General features: G+C 40.0%; 1 protein-coding gene across 5 annotated transcripts in view; it reads left to right on the top strand.

Annotated features, from left to right (window-relative positions):
• Nucleotides 1-12,961, top strand: part of CARMIL1 (capping protein regulator and myosin 1 linker 1) — a 173,427-nt gene that overhangs the window by 97,964 nt on the left and 62,502 nt on the right. For 3 of the 5 annotated variants that reach the window (XM_088533403.1, XM_088533404.1, XM_088533406.1), the window contains exons 12-17: nt 380-466; nt 3,151-3,254; nt 4,887-4,964; nt 5,080-5,156; nt 6,077-6,181; nt 10,033-10,102. In XM_088533403.1, coding sequence (XP_088389529.1) covers nt 380-466; nt 3,151-3,254; nt 4,887-4,964; nt 5,080-5,156; nt 6,077-6,181; nt 10,033-10,102 — 521 coding nt within the window. Of the gene's footprint in view, nt 1-379; nt 467-3,150; nt 3,255-4,886; nt 4,965-5,079; nt 5,157-6,076; nt 6,182-10,032; nt 10,103-12,225; nt 12,238-12,961 lie in introns of all 5 variants that reach the window. The other 2 variants (XM_088533402.1, XM_088533405.1) reach the window with 1 other exon arrangement.

Consider the following 12,961-nt stretch of genomic DNA (forward strand, 5'->3'; position numbering starts at 1 on the left):
TAAAGCTTCCAGACTTCCCAAGTGCTGACGATATCAAATGTATAAATGCCTTCTCTTTGATTCCTTTCTTCTCAAAAGTGGAAGCGTGTGTCGCTTAGTTTTTACAGTACCGTAAAGAGGCTCGCTGATAGTTAACAACAAAGTTCCCTTTATGTGCAGTGAAAGCACCTAGACTACAGCTGTCGTTTCAAGGCTTTATGATCATAAAAAGATGGGATAATTTGGGGCAAAACCCTACAGTGAGCTCGGTTGTGCAAGAGTGTTTGTGCCTCTGTGCATTTGAGTCCAGTGTAATCAGTGAGTGCTCTCTGTGTGGCTGGGAAAATCTGGGATCGCAGAGGTGACCTGAAAGCATCTGCCTTCTCTTGCTCCCCTCCAGGTGTATCGTCTTTAAGTGTCCAGTTTGCCAAGCTTCCAAAGGGGCTGAAGCATTTAAACTTGTCTAAAACCTCCTTGTCACCTAAAGGTAGGTTTTATGGAACCTAAAGGTATGTTTTATAAATATGCTGAACTGTGAGCTGGATTCAGCATCTGTTTATGTCTTTTGAAAAGCTCTTACTTCTATAGGACTTGGACTGGAGCCTGTGTTGCAGTGAAATAGAACTGATTTAGAACCAGCATGAAGAATGCTTCAGAAAGATAACCTGTAGCACAAATGTGTGATGAATTTTCCAAATGATATTTGGAAAGCTGCTCAAGTATTTTGCACACAATTATTATCTCACGAAATAAAGTGTTGTGAGAATTACTCAGAGCAATCACTTTTAACAGTCAAGGTTTATTCATTTTGTAATTAACAAATTTCTGACTTAATGTATTTATTGCAATTGAAATACGTATTTTTTAAAAAATATAAATCCACTGAAACATAAGTAAGATGATTTCAGGCTTTTCTGAATTGTTGTTTTACAAATAATAGATGCAGTGAACTCTTAGACACAATGCACAGACCAAGCTTCTCTTGAAAATAACGTAAGGTTAAAAAGGAATGCACTATGTTATCACAGCTTTTTCACAGGAGATGACTTGGAAGAGATGACTGAATTACAGTCTGTGCAAGATATTAGATCATAATAGGTATAAACTGTGCTCTATTATCCCTTTAACTATCGCTCTGCGGCATGAACAATCTGTGTCTTTTCTAAGCTTCGGTTGTTGACCTGCGAGTTTTGGGGAAGGGTATGGGGTGATAAGTGTTCCATAGCTCTTATTATATTTAACAGATGGCAAATGCTATCCTGAATTTATTCATTCAGCGTTTTCATTAACAAGGCTTTCTTAAACTGTTTTCTTTTCCTACTGCTGACTTTATTTTTTGTGGTGACAAGCAATTGATTAAGAATACTGACTAGCCATATTTTTATTCTTAAGAATAGGTGATGAAGAATTAAATAAAAATTCATTTTACTCCAATCTGTGCATCTATCCTGTGCTCATGTAGTCTGAATGATTTTTGTAAGGGCTCTGGATTGTTGCATGAAGAACATACTCTGTCTGTACTGCCACCTCTGTAAGGAATAAATACTAGCTTGGTGAGGCCTTTCAACAAAAATGAGTTTGCAGACATGAATTCTGAGGTTATGAACTGACTTACAACTGATTTTTTTTAACTCTCCTTTTAAAGATAACCTTAAAAGCTGAGAATATACTCCAGCCTGACTAATATTGACCTCGTGAGAATCCTAGAGCAAGCTACGTTACAGTAGCTACAATCCAGAGAACATGTTATCCTGAATATTGTCCCATGGCAGCCACCCAGAATTCCCTTTAAAAAAAAATAAACTATTGATATGATAGATTGTTGGTGTATAGGCTGTGACTGTATTTGCAACATCTTAAAATTGGGATTTTTTTGTAACCTTCTGAACCTGGAGAACCTCAGCTTTGCCACTTTGGTTCTTTGCAAAGCTCTTCTCCTTAGGCAGTTTTTCCTTAAGAAGGCAGCACTGAATTGGCTTGTGCCTTGGAAGATTATTTTTGAACTTGTGAGATTGTGGGTTTTTCCTTTGGGGAAGGCAGGTGTCTTAAGGAGACTGTGTCATTTGTTTAGGGAAGTTCTTTGCTGACCTTGAATTCAGTAGATCATCTACAATTCCTCGCTGGTTTTCTGCCTTACTTAAAAATTACTTTCTATTTGAGATAAGTTTCTAAGATTGAGCTCTGAAGTTCGGACGGTGCCTCCCCCAGCTGATCCTTCTTCAAATATCACATCTCAGATTTCCCAGGAGCTATTAGCAGTCTGAGCCCCCTGAAAGCAGTAAAAGAGCAGTAGATTGTCTGCAAACAAAAGCGAGATTACTGTTAAAGTGTAGTATGAGGTAGGTGAAGTTCAAGCACAAGTTTGTAGAGTTGAAGATTCAAGTTAAATGGAAAAGTCTGATGTGCCAATTCAAAGATTTCTGAACATGAAATGAGCCGAAGCCTTATAGACTTTCCTTCCCAAAGCTAGCGTAGAGGCTCCTCCCCAGGTCTCTGAATTGGTTCTCCAAGTTATTTGTGGGATTGTTGAGAGTGCATTATATTAACTTTCACTTGTAATTGCTTAAAAATACTGCTCTTGAAGAGCTGCACTAAAGTGGGCCAAGAGCTATAATCTCTGGTTGTTCAATAGATCTTTAAAAAGTGGTGTTTGCCTTTGTATTTGCTGGAAATACAAATCCTAAAAAGGCTAACGTACTCCTTTGGAAAGGAAAGCTCTGGCTAGATTGTTCCCAGTGCATGCTTCTTAATTTTAATGTGATATGTATTTGTTCTTAATGGGAATTGAGAGTGTTTATGCATCTCTTGATATTTTAATTAACAAACTATTTCTTTCTGAAATCACAGGCAAATACATAATTGAAATATTTTTAACTTCTAGGTCTTGTCAATTGCTTTTGAAGTCCTGGCAAATTATAATTTTTAATGCACTTGATCTTCAGCAGATGCTTTTATCTATTTCCACAGATACTTTTATCTAAATATTGCGTGCAAGGAGACATTGTCGTAACGTGTTTCGAAATGCGCTCTAGCAGAATTGGCAAAAGCAGGGGTCGTTAAGCATTGCTGCATGGCAGCATGTACATGACAGCATGTTCGCTGACGCCGTGCACGTACTGTGCCGGCGTTGTCTGGAGTAGCTGAGTGGAATATCCTGCCCTTGCGTTGCAGGGGTGAACAGCCTGTCCCAGTCACTGAGTGCCAACGCGCTGATCGCCAGCACGCTCCTCCACCTGGACCTCTCAGGGAACGCTCTCCGCGGGGATGATCTCTCAGTAAGCACCACCTTCTGGATCAGGAATGAAGGGCTCTCTTGATTTACAGCCTAGAGAAGGGCAGAGCCATTTTGGCTGTGGGGAGGTGCAGTTCTGGTAGCAATAGAAAAAAACATTTTGATCTCTGCTCCTCAGGTGTCTGAGTTACCCCACGCAGCTAAACGAATCCACAGAGTTCACAGCATCAGACCCTGGTATAACTGATTAATGAGGAAAATTCCTACTAAAATTCTGTTGGGCAGCTCTCTTTTGCTACTCTATGAAGTGCCATTGTGGTGCAGCTCTATCTTCTGTACAGCACAAAGCACTGAACTCTCAATTTGTATATACTCAGATTTTGACTATCACATCTATATTTCCTTTACATCAACAAGTTTTTTGTTGTTTGTTTTTTTGCACAGAAGTGTCAGGTTTTTAATTATTTTAAGTCTTAAGCATCTAAAATAAGTAGCACAGAAGCCATCCAATCCAAGCATCCAATGAACTTAAAGTGCTCATTCAAAGAACTAGTATTTTCATATGTGAGAGTTGAAAGTTTCAGTGGGAAAAAAAGGATTTAAAGAAGTGGCAAATATAAATAGTTAAGCACCAATAAAAATACAAAGTGGATCATTATCAAAGAGAGAACACCATGCTGGAAAAACATCTAAAACAAAATGTGCATCACTGACAAGAAATAAGTCTGATGTCTGCCTACAATATTTGAAGAGACATGAGCATGAAAAGTCAGAGTTTTCTTACTATGTCAAAGAGATCAAAGGAGAATATTTTTAATACTGAGATCTCTTAATCCGTGGAACAGTTATGCAACAGGAGCCAAGCGATCATGTTATATAGCATTTAATTTTAACCCCAACAATACAGAGAGATTTTTAAGTAGGGAACTTTCTTTCACTGTAGGTATATGGGCTGAATGACCTCATTTTAGGAAAGATGATTCTATTTCAGAAGTGTGTAACATGCTCTGTTTGGCTGGATTTCATGTGGAGTTATGTTTTCCACATTTCTGTGAATTAGGCCATACTTTTAGCTTTTTGTATTGTTCTGGGTGACAAAAAAAAAAGTCCAAAATAAAACTGCATGTAGCAAGGACTTGTATATAAACTAACATGCAGATGATGTATTCTATGCATTCCTAAAGACATTTATAATTAAAATCTTGTTACCCGTTCTGTATTCTCTCTTAAACTCTAGCGCTGTTGACAGTAAAAAATATAATCATAGGCTTCAGACACAAATTAGTTACTTTCCTTATATGCCTGAAGGGACTGGCTTTACACTTTCAAACTGATTAGCCTTTCTGAAGTGTAACAGCAATCTGAGTGACATTCCAAGCTATTTCTAAATTAATTATAATTTCTGGGCAAAATGGGTTGCAAGATAACTGAGGATTTGTGCATCAAAGCACTGCTTGTTCATAGTCTAAGTACCGTTCTTTTCATGACTTTTTAACAAACAGTAGCCTTCAAAAGTAAAACAGGATATATAATTTAGATGAAAAGACATTTAAGACACCACTACTGTAGTGCAATTTGTAATAAAAGCCTAAAATATATTTCAGCAGTAGGTACGCAGTAGTTTGTTTCACCAGTATCAGAATTAACATGCATGTGTTTTCCTCCTCTATTAAAGAACCTGTACAATTTTTTGGCCCAGCCAAATGCACTTGTTCATCTGGATTTATCCAACACGGAGTGTGCTCTAGATATGGTAAAGTATATTTTCATGCAAATTCAAATACCAAATAAACCACCTCTACCCTTCCCCCTCAGATATGTTTTTTGAGTTAATGGGAAGGAAAACCAGTCTTCTTGTTTTTCACAAGGTGTGTGGGGCCCTCCTTCGTGGATGTCTTCAGCATCTGGCTGTCCTTAGCCTCTCTAGGACACTCTTTTCTCACAGGTATGATTTAAATGATTTTATTGTTTACTCATGGAATTTTTGTTTTATAATGTATTGTCACTGATGCTGCTCTTCTCTTTCTTAAGAAGCTTAAAGACTTATCAAAGGGTCTACATGAAAGAAGTGTTAATTTATCCCAGGCAAAATATTTTGTCTCCCTTTCCACTCTTTGCTAGACAGCTCTAAAGTAAGCTACCTTGTCTAATACGCTTTTTATGATCCTGGTACAGCAAAGAATCTATAAACACTTTTTTCCTGTAAGTGGCATCATATCAGGCTTTGAAGTCCATCTTTAAACTTGATTTTTAAAGTATACATTTTGGTTCATGATTTGATGAGCGTTGCAAATGTTTGTTTGGCTCCTTCCTTTTCTGGGAGGGACATCCCTCTGAATGTCTTCAAGACTGAACTTTGGTTTTGTACAATATTTACATCATAGGACATAACAATATTAGCTTCTCTTTTCTTCAAATCCATATGCTTGGGTCCATATCCAGAGGTGATACGTAGTTGATAGTAAGCTATTTGAGGGTTAAGTAATTATTTCTAATGGTGAAAATGTGGTTTTGGCACTTTCCTAGTATCATGTTTGACCTTCTGCTCCTAAGGTGAGTGTTTTCACTACCCTTCAGACCTAAATGATCATTCTGTGTAGTTCACAGACGAGACCATAGGCAGTAATGTCTCCTGAGCAGCAGTGTAACGCTGAGGGTTGCTCTTGAAGCTGAATCACTCTTTTGGTGACATCACGTTTCTGAGCTAATTGAGAGCCATTGATTATAGAGCAATTTGAGGTACAACAAATTAAACACACTTAAACACTAGTAAAAGATCATTACCCTCCTGACAGCTTGCATTTGCTATTTGTTGGAATAAGGAGTGTACAGATGCTGCTACTTAATGAATCTATTTATTTACAGAAAAGGAAAAGAAGTCCCTCCGTCCTTCAAACAGTTTTTCAGCAGTTCACTTGCTTTGATGCAGATAAATCTTTCAGGAACTAAACTCCCTCCTGAGCCTCTGAAGTAAGAATTCATTTCATTTTCTCCTTACCTGAGAACTGTTTTGCATTGTTACTATGCAAGTGCTTCATATTTAAAACAGAGGGGCAAAGATTTTACTTGCCTTTTTTTCCATTATTACATTGATTACATTGAATGCATGAATGTTATGAAACTCGCTCTTGCAAGAAATATTGTTCCCATCTCACAGTTGAGACTAATCATATTTTGTTGTGTATGAATGTTGCAGCTGTTTAGCTTCCATCAACCTTTTTTTTTTTTTTTTGGTGATATGTTTCTAACTTTGTGGTTTGCGAGCAAAACTGTTTGCTTCACAGTAAAATGGGATTATATACTTGTGTGATTGCCATCCTTTGAAGTTGCAGTGTTGCAAGGGTCAGCGGGAAACTGAACCTGTTGCACTGCTTGAGGGGAGAGCCCAGTGGTGTGGAGCTTTGCTCTCCTTTCAGGACGAGAGAGGATAGCAGCAACTTCTAGGGAAGCAACTTGTAAATGCTTTTCTTCTCCTTCTGGCACCTATGCTGTGATGTGTGGGGTGTACGTTCTCTTAGGTAAGCTGAATCTGGGTAGGCCGTCCAGTGATTCTGGAAAAACCTTGTGTTTATTGGGCTAAATTAAGGAAAAAGCTCTTCTAAACACTTCGACCTGATATTTTTTCTGCATTAAAACATAAATAACCTCATCCACAGCTGACATCTGGATATGTTCGGTAATTGTTTCCAGTAACATATTCCCCAAATCCTAGTCTGGACACAGGCTCTGGGTCCATTTATGTAGTTAGGAGTCTCCTGAGGGGGAACGGAGGCAGGAAGTGGTCACTAACTTGGCCAGGGAATATCTGGGAAGTGGGAACTGATGGCAAAACCAGAGATGTGGGAGCTGCGGGACACTTACAGAGCACTGGATGGAAAACTTTGGGTGGAATCTGAGAGAAGCTAAGAGAGGGAGAAGTTACAAGGGCCATGCATGAAAGAACAGTGTACATGGTGTGGGAGGAGTGCAGAGATCTGAGTGCGATGCGATGCTGAAGTAAGGTGCAATGGACTGAACTCAGTGTCCAGCTGCACGAGCCTACTGCTTTGACTCGGAGCTCTCCCTCTGCTCGCTACAACACTCTGGCTTGCTGCCTCAAGACTTTGTGTAGACTGGGAAGAAATGGTATTGATGCATTTGAAACCAGACAATGATTACTGAAAATATATTGGTTGGTCCAGTATACTTTGGGAATTTGATTCTGTGGTGGAAGGCTGCAAGGAATTATGTGTAATGAAGCAAGAAGAGTAGAAGTTATATGTAACTAAGACACAGGATGAACAGTAGTGCAGACAAAAAGGCGGCCATGACACATTTAATATCTGTGCAGATCAGGAAATATCAGAGGCTCTAAACCCTAGGGTTCATATTTAGCTTTCCCCCGTACATAATGAGTGCTACCTGTGATAGGAGGAGATTTGGCCATGGTGTGCTCTACAAATGGAAGATGGTGCTCGTGGAAGAGCTCACAGGAAATGTTACCCTATGAATGTCCTAAACACCTGGGACTCCTTGATCTCCCGACTGCACAGCTAACAAGATATTCCCAGTCCTTTTAAGCCAAAGTGATCCGGATAAGAAAAACTTGCTCTGTGGACCACGTTTTAGCTAATCCGACTCAGCTGGACTGAGTTTGATTAGATGGCACACCTGAGCAGAACTGACGAGCTCAGCTTCGGGTGAGCTGGGGGAGTAATGTGCTTCACCAGCACAGCGAGCTGCGAGGGGGCATTGCTCCAGCACCCCCTCCACAGTAAGTTCACTTGCGTTATGGCACTGGCTGCATTTATTTAGTTTTGGTGGCAGTGCTCATCGCTGCCTAGGGGGTGGCAAGGAGCTGCTAACATTGCCTGGCCCTTTCGGTTTTGTGCTTTTTCTTGACCTGAGCTGCTGCTTGACTGAGGTGAGTCTCTTAACAACACTGGAGAGAACCATGATTTTCAGTGCACCTTGTCTTCCCTCCCAAAACAACCCTATTTGGTTTGATTAATGCGCTTCAAAAGTATCCTGTGGAAGCTATTTTGATGTTCGTGCTGTTGAGGGCATGGCAGTTCCTGAGGCAGCTGCTTGGCCTTTTGATCTTAACTATATGAAATTGCAGAGCTTCTACAGAGCAAGCAAGACCCTAGAAATCACTGAAGAAGGAAGCACCTATTTTCAGACAGGCTTACTGGGATCTTGGCAATGACAGATAGCAGGAATGATTTCCAGAAATAACAGAAAAAGTAATATGTCTATTGCATCATAGCTTTGATTAATTTTTAAATTTAATTAATTTTTTATCATCTTCCTTTAGAGCAGCAGTTTTGGGGACTTAAATCCCATCACTGGTTCTGTCATTTTAAAGATGTTGGTTAGTCAGAGAGCAGGATGGAAGCTGCAATTGCTTGTGTAGTGATGGAGCTGTTAACGTAAGCCAGGCCTTGGCGGAAGAGGTTTGCTACTGAAGCCACATTGATGAGGATGCCTCTTAATGTCAGTAAAGGGTGCTTTCAGTTATTATAATTAGTTAATGTAGCTAATGTGTTACTGTAGCTTTCTTAAAAAAAAGAATAAAGTAGATTATTCATATTCTTTTCCATTTTTAAATATATGTTGGAGTTCTTGTTAGCTTATGCACTGCCAAAAATTGCATTTTGATCTGTCAATGCTATGACAAGAAAGTTTTCTGATCTGCTTTTCATCCAGATGTTTCTTATGAGGCAAATCATTGCATATACCTCATTTGACCAGGCTTTCCGAGGTATCACCACGTGTCTGATTTAAGCATAGTGGTTTTAGATAGATACAGTACTTATGATGTTTTTCCCGGAAGTTGAGAAATCGAGAGACTTTTTTCTTTAGAATAAGTTTATACTAAATTATCTTAGGAAAAAAAAAACTTTTCTGTGAAGAGAGTCTATTTATAGCAGCACATTGTCTTTTTTTAAACTTTTTCATGCCTTTTTTCATGCTTGTGCTATAATTTTTATGTGGTCGCAAAATATTTAGAAAGTTATTTGTGAAGTTTGCCATCTATCATGGAAGGGCAGTTTAGACAGAGATGAACTAAAAATTTGTGCTTTAATAGTCTAGAGAAATAGCTGAGTGCAAATGTTAAATAGGTACTTACAGAGCAGACATAAAGAGCTTTAAATTAAAAACTTTCTGCTGCGCACATCATAAATATGGCTTTTACACACTGCTTGCCTAGCAAGTGTTTAGGCAGTGGCTCAGCAAGACGGATCGATTTTTATCTCTGGGTACCTTGGTTTGGGTTATAGTTTGGGCATAGTTTGGGTGGTGTTAGCTTAACATTGGCTGAAATGAAATTTGGGAAGGAAGGCCAGGTTACAGACATGAAGAATGTTGTGATTTTTCAGTGGGAACAAGTGTTTGAGTGCTACAGACTCTGTGCTCTGTTGATGTGACTGACTGCAGTGCATCTTGCGTTTATTAAAAGCACCATTTTTTCCTGAAAGATTTTTTGGGTAAAAAAAATACAACAGAGAACTAGTATGGCTGTACAACAGAATACTCGTGATGTACTCATTTGATGCTTTTTCAAAACAAATGTTGAAGATAATCTCTGATGGACATAATTAGCTACTGATCCTTAGTTAGTTTTACTATGTGCTTATTGGCATTGTGTCTCTGCAGTCTTTGCAGCTGCTGGGGAGCTCATAGCGTGGCAGAGCAGGTTTGCGCTGCCGCTTGGTTCATGTCATTTTGTTTAGTTCTATCTCTGCTGCTGTGGGTGTGTTAACCTGTGATTGTTTAGATTATGGTGATGTTGTAAAGCTGCTTTTAAAAAAAATGGTTCTAATATTGATCTTTTTCAGAGCGCTTTTATTAGGCCTGGCTTGCAATCACAATCTGAAGGAGGTGTCTTTAGATCTCAGTAGCTGTGAGGTAAGGATTATTTATCAGAATGTGTTCAAAAGATGCATTGACTTGGAGTTCTCCTGAAATCCCCTGGGCCAGATGTTTTCCCTCTGTAATCAAAAGTTGTGGGAAAGGTAGAAATCAAGAGAAGTATTTGTGGTCAAAATGAGCTGCTGTGTGATGCCGTGTCATAATAATAAAAATAAAGTGCAGAGCACCTGTAGCACATCCCAGTGACCAAATACTCCTCGCAAAAGCAATTTCAGCTAGAGCCAGTGAGCTGCTCGCTGCGTGGCAGCATCTGCCCTGTGACGCTGCACAACCCTGCATCTGGTTTTCCACCGCGCCAAAAATGAACAGGTCCCTGGAAGCTGCGTGCCCTGAAGGGGATCCTCTTCTGCAGGTTCACTTTTATATCCTGGGAGAAATTCTGCTTTCCCAGTCAGTTAAGGAGTTCAGTTCAAAAGGAAATTCTGGTAAGAGATGACGGAAATATGCTGTTAACTTCAGAGGCACTACACAAATGGCTTTATGTGTCACTTCTGTAAATACCAAAAAGTTGTGGAAGGATTGCTTTATTTTACCTGTGTGGCTGTACATAATAATCCGTACAGATCATAAAAGATCATGTGTGATCCCGGGGAGCTAGTGAGGCAAGGGCACACAGGGAACTGGGAGGGCCTTGGCCAGCAAGAACGGGAAGGGGCCTTAGCTCTGGGCTTCACAAGCTGAGGGGCACGCTTTCCTTTTTAAACTACAAAGAAGCTTCTTATTCAATAGGCCGACCTTTCCATGCCTGGCACCTGAGTATTGGCCATTCCTCAAGGGTCTTTGAATTGCAACGGTTTCCCTTGAAATAAAAAACACACGACTTGATACACGGTTGAGGTGCAGTAATCCTTGCCTTAGCTCCATGGTTGATTGCTGCCTCAGGTCCATGGTTGATTGCTTTTGGAATGTGCTTAGTTCGCTTTATGAAGAAAAAAAACATCGTGAATGTATTTCACAGTCTGTTTTGATATTTTTTGCTTGTAAAAATGGTCTGCTTTGAAGAGCACAACATGTAAATTCCAAATAAAAAAACTTTCAAGTCAAGCACTCATGCCTTTGACTTCTGAGCAGATAGATCAGTAGGATGATTACTTCCTTTCAGAGAGGAGAAGGAAAAGGCAAGAGTAATTAGAGTAACAGAAATGGATTCCTGTAATCTTAGTCTTAAAAAAATTAATAAAATGCAGACTTCAATAATGAGACTATAACTTAGCATGTAAATCATGTAAGGCAGACAGGAGTGAACCTAAACCTATCTTCCAGGCCTGGAACTGGGTGCAATTTATTAAGTGACTCCCCAGGTAGGCTGTGGAGGAGCCCTTCAAGAAGGGATCAGCTGTATCAGACATCAGCAGGGAAGGGGTCGTGGTAAACTCTCATGAGAAAAAGGGAGGGATTATGCCCAACTTTGTGTTACGCTCCCCTCCATGATCTGCTTGCTTCAGCACTTCCTAGGTGCAGGGTGCCTCTTCCAAAGCAAACTGTGAACTTGGAACATGTACAAGAGAGACAAGCTACAGCCAGTCTCTCCAAACTGACAGCATTTCCTTAGCTCCTTCCCTTAACATTTTTTTCACATCTCTGAGCTTTATCCATTCTCATGCGCTTTGGAAAGAAGAAATTACGCAAGGAGGGAATTAACGTGCCGGGAGCTGGAAGTAGGGTCCGCGAGCCCAGCGGAGGGGCAGGTGCCTGGCCCTGGCAGCGGAACAGCGGGAAGCTGGAGCCAGCCGGCCGCCCGCTCCCGGCCCTGGGGCACACGCTGCTCCCGGCTGTGGGGCTGCAGGAGCCAGCCGGCCGCCCGCTCCCGGCCCCGGGGCACGCGCTGCTCCCGGCTGTGGGGCTGGGGCTGCAGCTCTGCCCTTCTCCCTGCATCACAGGCTCTACCCCACCATGCAGAGATCAGTTTCACAGTTCCTTCCCTCTCCCACCACTTTTAATTTGCTCCCATAATTTTCTGGTTTTATCAAGCTTAATCATTTTATATTGCCTGTTCTTTTATTTATTTACTTATTTATTTTAAACTATGAAAATTACATTTTTATTTCTACCTGCTCAGCACTGATATATTTCACTCTTTTCCCTTCTGCTTCCCTTAGCTTGGTCACTGTGTAAGTACCCTCCATGCTTTACCTTAATTGTTAAATCAATAAGCAGCTTTGTTTCCACTTCCCATCTTAGTGCCTGGTAGCTTTGAACACACTTGGCTTTTTGAGTTGTTGAAGGGCTGCTTCTTCATTGGCTAAAGCAGACCTGGTATTTGTAGTCTCATAAACATGACATGTTGCAGAGTTTTGTTTTCAGTATTATGGACCTTGTTGACAAATAGCCCTCCAGTCAATCTCTGCTTTTATGTATACATGAGATTTTAGTACAACTGTGATAATGGCCTGAGCTTTAGGGTCACAATTTATGTCTCTCCAATTTTACAGATATCAACATTTTCACACATGCGCGTGTGTGTCTATTTAAGATCTTGAATATAGAATAATGAGTACAAGGTTGAAAGCTGCTCTTGGAAAATCTGTTCACTTCAACACTTTCCTGTAGATGTAGCATAAACATTTTGAGGCCCATTGTGAGCATAATTTCAGGGTATATAACTTATACCACTAAACAATGGATAATGTAATCCTTTATCTTTGCTGACCCTGTTCTCTAAAAATGGCACAAACTGACTTTTAATGCTGCTATTTTAATATAAAAATGATTAAAATTTATTTTCGCTAAATTTCCTGCTACAACTAATTATATCATTTTAGAGCAAATTAAAAATTTGGCTACAATGAAAACTAAATTTTCACATCTGGTTGGGATGGTCTGTATGTAAATCGT

Source organism: Tinamus guttatus, unplaced genomic scaffold (genome assembly GCF_059628265.1).
Source record: "Tinamus guttatus ecotype Peru unplaced genomic scaffold, ASM5962826v1 Tinamus_guttatus_pri_ptg000497l, whole genome shotgun sequence".
Lineage (NCBI taxonomy): Eukaryota > Metazoa > Chordata > Aves > Tinamiformes > Tinamidae > Tinamus > Tinamus guttatus.